This window comes from Silurus meridionalis, chromosome 10 (genome assembly GCF_014805685.1).
Source record: "Silurus meridionalis isolate SWU-2019-XX chromosome 10, ASM1480568v1, whole genome shotgun sequence".
NCBI lineage: Eukaryota > Metazoa > Chordata > Actinopteri > Siluriformes > Siluridae > Silurus > Silurus meridionalis.
Genome location: NC_060893.1, coordinates 28273701 through 28284362, shown reverse-complemented (window position 1 = coordinate 28284362; position 10662 = coordinate 28273701). Strand labels below are relative to the sequence as shown.

At 42.4% G+C, this 10662-nt stretch overlaps 1 protein-coding gene across 6 annotated transcripts in view; it reads left to right on the top strand.

Moving 5' to 3' along the window:
* Positions 1 to 10609, top strand: part of tert (telomerase reverse transcriptase) — a 23503-nt gene extending 12894 nt beyond the window's left edge. For 2 of the 6 annotated variants that reach the window (XM_046858906.1, XM_046858905.1), the window contains exons 2-16: positions 1 to 457; positions 589 to 775; positions 4816 to 4969; positions 5044 to 5196; positions 5330 to 5491; positions 5588 to 5677; positions 6541 to 6623; positions 6735 to 6851; positions 6962 to 7033; positions 7298 to 7570; positions 7875 to 8001; positions 8178 to 8239; positions 9411 to 9535; positions 10061 to 10183; positions 10269 to 10609. The exon at positions 1 to 457 is cut by the window's left edge and continues 780 nt beyond it. In XM_046858906.1, the coding sequence (XP_046714862.1) occupies positions 1 to 457; positions 589 to 775; positions 4816 to 4969; positions 5044 to 5196; positions 5330 to 5491; positions 5588 to 5677; positions 6541 to 6623; positions 6735 to 6851; positions 6962 to 7033; positions 7298 to 7570; positions 7875 to 8001; positions 8178 to 8239; positions 9411 to 9535; positions 10061 to 10183; positions 10269 to 10372 (2289 nt within the window). In that variant the 3' untranslated portion in view covers positions 10373 to 10609. The remainder of the gene's footprint in view (positions 458 to 588; positions 776 to 4815; positions 4970 to 5043; positions 5197 to 5329; positions 5492 to 5587; positions 5678 to 6540; positions 6624 to 6734; positions 6852 to 6961; positions 7034 to 7297; positions 7571 to 7874; positions 8002 to 8177; positions 8240 to 9410; positions 9536 to 10060; positions 10184 to 10268) is intronic. The other 4 variants (XR_006927114.1, XR_006927113.1, XM_046858907.1 and 1 more) reach the window with 4 other exon arrangements.
* Positions 10610 to 10662: the final 53 nt, after the last annotated feature.

Here is a 10662-nt window from a genome sequence, read left to right as displayed (position 1 = left end):
CACGGGGGTGGTATCAAAATGATCCATGGTGCAGATGTTGTCAAAATGGTATTTTGTCTGAAGGACAAGGAAAAACTTTCAGGGTCAAAATCACAAAACCATAAGCTGCCTAAGCGTTTTTTTGCCATGGTGCCAATTTTTGATGTGCTTATACGACGTCACAGAATGTGCCGCTACATTCGCTTCCTGTCTCGGAAGTGTGCCACGAGTGAGAGTGATGGAGACATGGCATCTCTCTTGTCTTCTCATTGTTCACCCTACAGAGTGTATCTCTTTGTGAGGGAGTGTGTGCGCTTTGTTATTCCAGATGAACTCTGGGGTTCTCAGCACAACATGGTGCAGTTCCTGTCCAGAGTGAAACACTTCTTAAAACTAGGGAAGTTTGAAAAACTCTCCTTGGCTCAGGTTATGTGGAAGATCAGAGTGAGTGACTGTCGTTGGCTGGGAAATAAGAAACGTGAGTCTTGTAATTGTCTTATCTGTTTGAAACATTTCCTAAGAGTTAATGTTAAGATCTTACTGTGTTGTAACTACCAAATCTGACCAATCAGATAACCATACAGGTCTTCTGTCTAATCTTCTCTGTAGGTCCCTGCCCAAGTGAGCATCGTTACAGAGAGTGGATCTTTGGTCAGTTTTTGCTCTGGCTGCTAAAGGACTTTGTGATCGGCCTTGTAAAATCTTTATTTTATGTCACCGAGAGCGTCGGCCATAAGCATGCACTGAGATTCTACAGGCACCACATCTGGAACAGATTACAGAACCAGGCCTTCAGGTACAGATCTCTTACTACTACACCCGCCTGCTGCGGTGATTCTATAGTGAAATCTACAACCCCAATTCCAAACAAGTTGGGACGCTGAAATCATGAAATGATTTTGAAATCTCATAAACCCATATTTTATTCACAATAGAAAACACATCAAATGTGTAAACTGAGGAAATGTAATTTTAATGAAAAAAATCAGGTAATTTTGAATTTGATGGATGAAACACATCTTAAAAAATTTGGGACGTGGCAACAAAAGTCTGGAAAAAGTAAATGTTATTAAAATGAAACAGGAGAAACTAATGAGTAACTAATACTAGTAACTTATGAGGTTAACTGATGGCAGGTCAGTGAGATGATTGGGGTATGAATAGTGCATCTTAGAGAGGAAAAGTCTCTCAGAAGTAAAGATGGGCGGAGCTTCACCAATCTGTGAAAGACTGTCTACAATCTGTGGAACAATTTCAGAATAATGTTCAACATCAGACTGCAAAATAGTTGAATATCTCATCATTCACAGAACATAAAATTAAACATTTCTAAGAATCTGGAGAAATCTCTGTGCACAAGGGACAAATCAATATTGGATGTTTGTGATCTTTGGGCCCTCAGGGGCCACTGCATTTAAAACAGTCATGATTCTGTAATGGAGAATCACTGCATGGGATCATTAACACCTCCAGAAATCATTGTCTATGAACACAGTTTGCATGTCATCCACAAATGCAGCTAAAATGTCTGTCATGCAAAGAAGTAGAAGAATGAAGAACCACCATCATCCTCTGGGCTAAATCTTATTTAATGTATTGAGGCAAAGTGAGAAAACCATGGACACCATGTCTTCTGGACTAAAGAGGAGAGGGACCATCTGGCTTATCAGCTCTCATTTAAAAAAAAAGCATCTCTAATGGTATGGTGGTGCATTAGTCCCTGTGAAATGAACAGCGTGTACATTTGGAAAGGTTCCATCAATGCTGATCAATATATACAGGTTTTATGGCAACAAATACTTCCATCCAGAAAACGTCTTTTTCAGGGAAAATCTTGCACATTTGACAATGCTAACTGCATACTGCATCTATTACAACAGCATGACTTCGTAGAGTCCGGATGCTGAACTGACCTGCCTGCAGTCTAGACCTTTCACCGTTGAAAAACATTTGCCGTGTCATGAAACAAAAAATAACACAGAGGACACCTAGAACTGTTGAGCAGCTAGAATCCTGGTTTAGGTACATATGGGACAACATTCTTCTCCCAAAACTTCAGCAACTGGTCCCCAGATGTATACAGACATAAGACGGGTTGCTTCACAGTGGGAAACATGGTTGCAACACCTCTCAAAATGTTGTTACAGAGCCATCAAATTAATTTTTCTTAAAATAGTAAAAATTCGCAGTTTAAATATTTAATTTGTTTTATTGTGATTAAAATATGAGTTTGAGATTTGAAAATCATTGCTTTTTTGGAATTTGGATTGTATAGTGTAGGTCTATCTGTTTTCAACTACATGCATTACTAGCACAACCACTAATAGTGTTGTAACAGTACAACCCACTAGATAGAGCCATGTGTGTTGAAAGAATAGTGGCGAGCAATTACTGTATATCAAAATAATTATTTTTATTTATCCACTGTTTCTGTCAAAGCAAATGTTGATTACCCATTACATTTCATTTTAAACCATTCATGTCCCTGTATCAATATCTGACTGTGGAGTAGTAACCCCTAACTACAGTATCTAGCCGTGGGGTAATAACCCCTAACTACAGTACCTGACCATGGGGTAATGGCCCCTAACTACACTATCTGACCGTGGGGTAACTACAGTACCTGACCATGGGGTAATGACCCCTAGCTACACAATATGACCGTGGGGTAACTACAGTACCTGACCATGAAGTGATGACTCCTAACTACACTATCTGACCGTGGGGTAACTACAGTACCAGACCATGGAGTAATGACCCCTAACTACACTATCTGACCGTGGGGTAACTACTGTACCAGACCATGGAGTATTGACCCCTGACTACACTATCTGACCGTGGGGTAATGACCACTAACTACACAATATGACCGTGGGGTAACTACGGTACCAGACCATGGAGTAATGACCCCTAATTACACTATCTGACCGTGGGGTAACTACAGTACCTGACCATTGGGTAATGACCCCTAACTACACTATCTGACCGTGGGGTAACTACTGTACCTGATCATGGGGTAATGACCCCTAACTACACTATCTGACTGTGGGGTAACTACTGTACCTGACTGTACCTGACACCCTGGACACAACATCTTTCAGCTCCTCCCTTCTGGCAGGCGCTACAGAACTTTGTTCACTAAAACTGCCAGACACAGGAACAGTTTCTTTCCCCAAGCAATCACCCTCACTAACAACTGACCATAATTAAATTCCATGCTCATATCTATGAGTACTGCACAGAACTGTCACTCATCACATTATCTGTATATGTTGCACACACTATTGCTTCTATATACTGTACAAAGTTTTATAGTAAACTATCTCATCATACCTGGCACACAATACTGTCATTTGCACTACCATGCACTCCCACACTTTATGTACATTACTGGTCTGTATCCCTATTTATTACCCACACTGTCTATACTGTCTTGTATTGTCTTGTATAGTCTGTTTTTGTCTTGTTGAGTCTGTTTTGTCATGTATAGGTTTTTATTTATGTCTGTACTTTTGAGAGTAACAAACAGCTGGAACCAAATTCCTTGTGTGTGTCAACACACTTGGCCAATAAACCTGATTCTGATTCTGATGGGGTAATGACCCCTAACTACACTATCTTACCATGGGGTAACTACTGTACCTGACCATGGGGTAATGACTCTTAACTACACTATCTCACCGTAGGGTAACTACTCTACATGACCATAGGGTAATGACCCCTAACTACATTATTTGACTGTGGGGTAACTACTGTACCTGACCATGGGGTAATGACCCATAACTACACTATCTCACCGTGGGGTAACTACTGTACCTGACCATGGGGTAATGACCCTTAACTACACTATCTCACCGTGGGGTAACTACTGTACCTGACCATGGGGTAATGACTCTTAACTACACTATCTCACCATAGGGTAATGACCCCTAACTACATCATTTGACCGTGGGGTAACTACTGTACCTGACCATGAGATAATGACCCCTAACTACACTATCTGACTGTGGGGTAACTACTGTATTTACAAGAACTGACCATTGTGTGGTAACCCTTAAATATTAGATTAGATTAGATTCAACTTTATTGTCATTACACATGTACAAGTACAATGCAACGAAATGCAGTTTGGGTCTAACCAGAGTGCAATAACAGCAAGTGCAGGATATATAGATTTAGCATGAATTTACAGTTAAATAAAATAAAGACTATAAACAGTAATTAAAAGATGAATATGTAGTATACAGATGAATATATGTTATATGTAAAACACAATATACAGAGTAGTGTATATATATATATATGTACTATAAATATAAATATAATTACAGATGAGTATATATGTACTATGAACAATAATATACAGATGAATATATATATATATATATATATATATATATATATATATATATATATATATATATATATGTATTATGAACATGGCACACATTATGAATATAGCACACAACCTAAGAGACCAACCTAAGAGACGCCAGCACACCACTGCCTATCCCAGTTCACCAAACACTCGATATCCATTATCCCTCCAGATCTGCTCTTTTACCTCGCAAACACCTACTGACTAAAGACTCCACTAAATAAATATGTTGACCTTTGGTATGTGTGACCTGGCATGCTGGTAATGACTCCTTAATATAAACCAGGACCTAAAACAGAACCTTACATTTTAAAAGATATTTTGTTTTTCTTGAATTGCTAATGGAACATGGAATATTTAGATGATATGTCTGCAGTTATCAGCACATGCCTGGTTCAGATGTTGTGTTTAATGAAAGTGTTCTATAACAGGTTGCATAATTGTGGGTAACTTTACAGGGAGCATCTTTCTAAAGGTCAGTGGAAAGAGCTGAGTCCTGCAGAGGCATCATCACTGCCCAAGAACACTGGAACATCTCGCATTAGATTTATCCCCAAAACCAACGGTATGAGGCCAATCACATGCTTAATCAGCACGGCAGCAGCTGTCCAGGTGTGTAACGTTAGTGTGTGTCTGTGTGTGGTTCAGTATGCTGTTTACACTAGTTAAGCAGTACCCTTTTGCAGTTCCAGAGTTCGGTACGTGACCTTCAGAACGTACTAAGTGTGTGTGTGCGAGAGCGGCCAGCTCTGCTCGGCTCGACTGTGTGGGGACGACAGGATATTCACAAGGTGCTGAGGTCCATCCCTCATTCACACTCTCCATTTTACTTTGTGAAGGTACAGGATCCCTCACACACACTCGTGCGTGCATGCACACGGATAGCTTACACTTCAATAACTTATTTTGCTGCTCAGCATTCTCCCATCATTACATTTTTATCATGGTCCTTCTCCTCTTTGTCTTCTACAGGTTGACATCAGTGGGGCATATGATAGTCTCCCTCACTCTAAACTTTTAGAGGTGGTGCAAGATGTTCTTAAGCCAGTGGAGGACACCTGCTTCTCTCTGAGACACTACGCTAAAGTGTGTACCGACTCTGATCAAGAGATCAGGAAACACTTCTGCACCAGGGTACACACACTACTGTATCTCCTCAAATATAAGATCCCATGCTGCATTGTTGTGCTGTCTGGAACCTGACCCATGTGTAACTACTTCTTTATAAAGGCTGAAGCATTTGAATTGTTGAACATGAAGGGTTTTGTAGTGGAGGAGCAAAACAATGGAAACCTCCATGATGCCATTTTAGTGGAGAAGGTATGGACCAAACAGAACTATCTTCACGTTATCTTACTCATCTTTTTTTTTAATGGGTTGTTCATCTGTTTGAACGTTGTGTGCTGTATAACAAGTGGAAATGTTGGCAGGGAAACCAGAACAAGGCTGATGGAGCTCAGGACTAGAGGTGGACCGATAGTGGATGTCACCCATACCGATAGCTGGGGTGATTCATACTCGCCAATTAATAACCGATAGTTTTCAAAACAAACATAACAATCCAGGTGAAATAATAATGAACTTGTAATTATAATGCTCTGGATTTTGTGTAGACATTTTAAGTAGGACTGCTTGCATTTATGTGAGATGGTAACACTTTACAGTAAGATTTCATTTGTAATGTTAATTGAAGTTAATAAATGCTTTAAAAGTATTGATTTTTAATTTAAACATTTACTAATTTACTTTTTTAAATTAGGTTAATTTTCATTTTATCGGTTAACTTTAGTTAATGCAGTATGTACTACATGAACGAGGTACAGAGTGCAGTCTCGCATATCAAAACAAACAGCACATGGCATCAGTGATTCACCTCTAGAGGCCACTCTTGTACCCTATAATGGCTGCAGCCGCAACCCGGAATGACTATCGGTATGATTTTTGCTGATGGCCATCAACTATCTGTGATAATTTCCTAATAATTAGTAAAAGTGATAAATTGGTCGACCTCTAATCTGAAGGCCTGGGGGTCTAGCATAATTACTGCTTTGTGAATGGTTTGATAGAAATGGGGAAGCTTCAAGTAAAAATATGTCAGTAGTGAGAGTTGGAGAATAGAGATTTAAAGTAAAATGGATTACATATATGACTAACAACCCATTATTTATATTTATCGCTTCCAGCTGTTGGTAGAAGTTAAGGGTGCAGATGTATTTCAGTTCTTCAAGCAGATGCTGAGCAGCTACATCATTCAGTACAACAAGAAGTAGGTTCCCATTCCAGACAGTTCTCTTTAATTGAGCCTTAATGACCATCTTTCTGTCATCAGCCTGAGACCTTCCTGATTTGTGTTGGCTTTTTGCCGTGTGTATTGTAGACTTTTCCGGCAGGTTTGTGGGGTTCCTCAGGGTTCTGCAGTCTCCACCATGCTCTGTAATTTGTGTTATGGCCATATGGAGAACTGTGTGTTGGAGAAGGTGACTGAGAAAGGAGGGTGAGACTCAACTCCACACATCACGCTCTAATAGATCGGTTCTTATACTAGATTATGACATGACTAAAGTGTGTGTGTGTGTGTGTGTGTGTGTGTGTGTGTGTGTCTAGGTACCTAATGCGATTGGTAGATGACTTCCTTCTGATCACTCCAAGACTGAGTAAAGCAGAAGAGTTCCTCAAGTAAGACAAGTAACTCTTTAAGACAAGTTACTATTCTAATACAATGTCTTCATCTGCCTCTCTCTCTCTCTCTCTCTCTCTCTCTCTCTCTTTCTGTCTCTATCTATCTCTCTGTCTCTTTATGCCTCTCTGTCTTTCTGCCTGGCTGTCTCCATTTGTCTTTCTGTTCCCACCTGTCTCTGTCTCCCTGTCACTGACTCCCCCTGTTTGTCTCCCTCTGTCTCTGTCTGTTTCCCTGTCTGACTCTGTGTCTCTCTCTGTCAGGACGTTAATGGCAGGTGTTCCTGAGTATGGTTGTGTGATTAACCCTCAGAAGTTGGCGGTGAATTTCCCACTCAGTGAGGATCTGCAGTGTGTGGATGCCACAGAATTCCCGGCTCACTGTATGTTCCCCTGGTGTGGCCTTCTGATCGACACTCGCTCCCTCCACGTCTACAACGATTACTCCGGGTACATACTCCCTCTGTCCATCTGTCTGTCTCACTATCTCTCTCTGATCGACACTCGCTCCCTCCACGTCTACAACGATTACTCCGGGTACAAACGCCCTCTCTCTCCATCTCTCTATCTCTCTGTTTCATAGTCTATTGTATTTCTCTCTCTGTTTCTCCATCATTCCATCTTTCCATCTCTTTAGTTTCCATCTCTTTAGTTTCCATCTCTCTCTCCTCTTCATCTTGCTGTCTTTTTATCCCTTTGTCTCTCCATCTCTCTCTGTCTCTGTTTCCATCTCTCTGAATCTCTATCTCTTTCCCTTTTTCCTACTCTCCATTTTCATCTTTATATCACCATTATTTACATTTTAAACCCAATTTTAAATAGTGTATACCTGCCCACTCAGGTATGCTGGCCAATCACTGCGCTACAGCCTAACATTAGGCTCCACCCACACCCCTGCTATGTTCATGAGGAGGAAGCTGCTGATGATCCTGAGGCTGAAATGTGACCGCATTCTTCTGGATGTTCGTGTGAGTCAGAAACACACTCACTCGGACACTCACTCGGACACTCACTCGGACACTCACTCGGACATACACTCGGACACACACTCGGACACACACTCGGACACACACGGCCTGCTTTATCAAACAAAATAAACATTAAATCCTGTTTACTATTATTGTAATGATTTGTCCTCTTACAGTTAAATTCCATTGACGCCGTTTACAGGAACATCTACAAACTTCTCCTGTTGCAGGCCATGAGGTAACACCTCTATCTTCATCCATTTAAATACTTGTACACATCTTTCCATCCAATTCCACACCTGCCCGTCCATCTTCATCCAACTCCACACCTGCCTGTCCATCTCCATCCGACTCCACACCTGCCTGTCCATCTCCATCCAACTCCACACCTGCCTGTCCATCTCCATCCTACTCCACACCTGCCTGTCCATCTCCATCCAACTCCACACCTGCCTGTCCATCTTCATCCGACTCCACACCTGCCTGTCCATCTCCATCCGACTCCACACCTGCCTGTCCATCTCCATCCGACTCCACACCTGTCTGTCCATCTCCATCCGACTCCACACCTGCCTGTCCATCTCCATCCGACTCCACACCTGCCTGTCCATCTCCATCCGACTCCACACCTGCCCGCCCATCTTCATCCAATTCCACACCTGCCCGTCCATCTTCATCCGACTCCACACCTGCCCGTCCATCTTCATCCGACTCCACACCTGCCCGTCCATCTCCATCCGACTCCACACCTGCCCCTTTATCTTCATCCGACTCCACACCTGCCTGTCCATCTCCATCCGACTCCACACCTGCCTGTCCATCTCCATCCGACTCCACACCTGCCTGTCCATCTCCATCCGACTCCACACCTGCCCCTTTATCTTCATCCGACTCCACACCTGCCCGTCCATCTCCATCCGACTCCACACCTGCCCCTTTATCTTCATCCGACTCCACACCTGCCCATCCAAATCCCACACCCACCCAGCTGCCACTTCTGGGCCCCTGTTCAAGGCCCTTAAGCCCAAAACTGCTCCGTTGTATTAATGAGATAAATGTAAGTTGCTCTGGATAAAGGCTTCTGTTAAACGCCATAAATCTGAATGTTCACTTTCCATCCATTTCCACACTTTTCTGCTCTGTGTATCTGTGCCCCATGTAGAAATATCAATCATCAACCACTGTCTCTCTGTGTCTCTCTGTGTCTCTCTGTGTCTCTGTGTGCCTCTGTGTGTGTGTGTGTCTCTCTGTGTCTCTGTGTGTGTGTCTCTGTGTCTCTGTGTGTGTGTGCCTCTGTGTCTCTCTGTGTGTGTCTCTCTCTGTCTCTCTCTGTGTCTCTGTGTGTGTCTCTGTGTGTGTCTGTGTGTGTCTCTCTGTGTCTGTGTCTCTGTCTATGTGTGCGTGTTAAGGTTTCATGTGTGTGTGAGGAGTTTGCCGTTAGGGCAGGGTGTGTGGACAAACCCGATCTTTTTCGTGAAGATGATCTGGAGTATGGTGAAGATTACGACCAAAAACATCACACACAGCAACCCAGGCAAGACACACACACACACACACACACACACACACACACACACACTTAGCCTGCAGGGAGTAGTGTAAGAACACGGGGTGGTTGTTTAGACTGATGTGGTAACCCTCAGTACTCCTGTGTTAAGGATCTGTATTCTCTTGCTCCCCTAGTGGTCATTAACAGAAACTACAGACTACTATATAAAAGTAGTGTATACATGTAAATAAATACAGAGTGATGTTTAAATTAAATGATTCAGGATACAAAAAAGGAGAAATTCATTAAAAAAGACAATCAAATAACGAAAAAGAAAATAAGAACACAGTTCGAAAAAACAAACAAGAATTAAATGTGCTTTATTTACACGATCAGTGACAATACAATGAGAGCAGAATAAAGGTGATGATGAGCGATCAGTCAGGAGGAACCTCACTCACTGTTCCTAATATTGTGGCAGGATGAGTAAGACACATTATATTTCCCAAGCAGGACAGGGAACCTGTGAAAACTCTTTCTCTCTCTCTCTCTCTCTCTCTTTCTCTGCAGGCATGTGTGTAGATGAGGTTCTGCAGGATGAAGCAGTAACGTTGTTGTGCTGTTTAGCATTTGACGTGGTTTTGACACACCATCGCTCTTCTTACCTCCATCTCCTCCCTCACATCCACAAACGTGAGTGGAAAACACCAGAAGCCCCTGGAAACCCCCCTATATCCCCTCCTGTGGGATGGTGTTTCACTTCCTGTTTTGTCCACAGGGAGGAGGAGCGTACTGAGCACGCTCCGTGGCATCAGACTGGCACGAGTTCTCCAAGCAGCGACTCCCAGAATTCCTTGTGACTTCACCAGCATCCGGATCTGAACCTCCGTCTCACACTCCCCATGCTCAGGATCTCCCTGAGAAACACCTCCCTCATCCCTCAGGCCCTGTGACCTCACATCACCACTGGATGTTTTTGATAAAGGCCTGTTTGTTTGTTGTATAACCGAACACGGGTGGGGGTTCTTGGAGGCGGAGCTTTATTTAAATCCGAGTAAACACACTGAAGACACGCCCACTTATGTCACAGTAGCAAATAAAACCAGCCAAATTAACATATAAAACGATTGATTTTTATTATTATTTCATCACCACCACATCTACAGCATTCA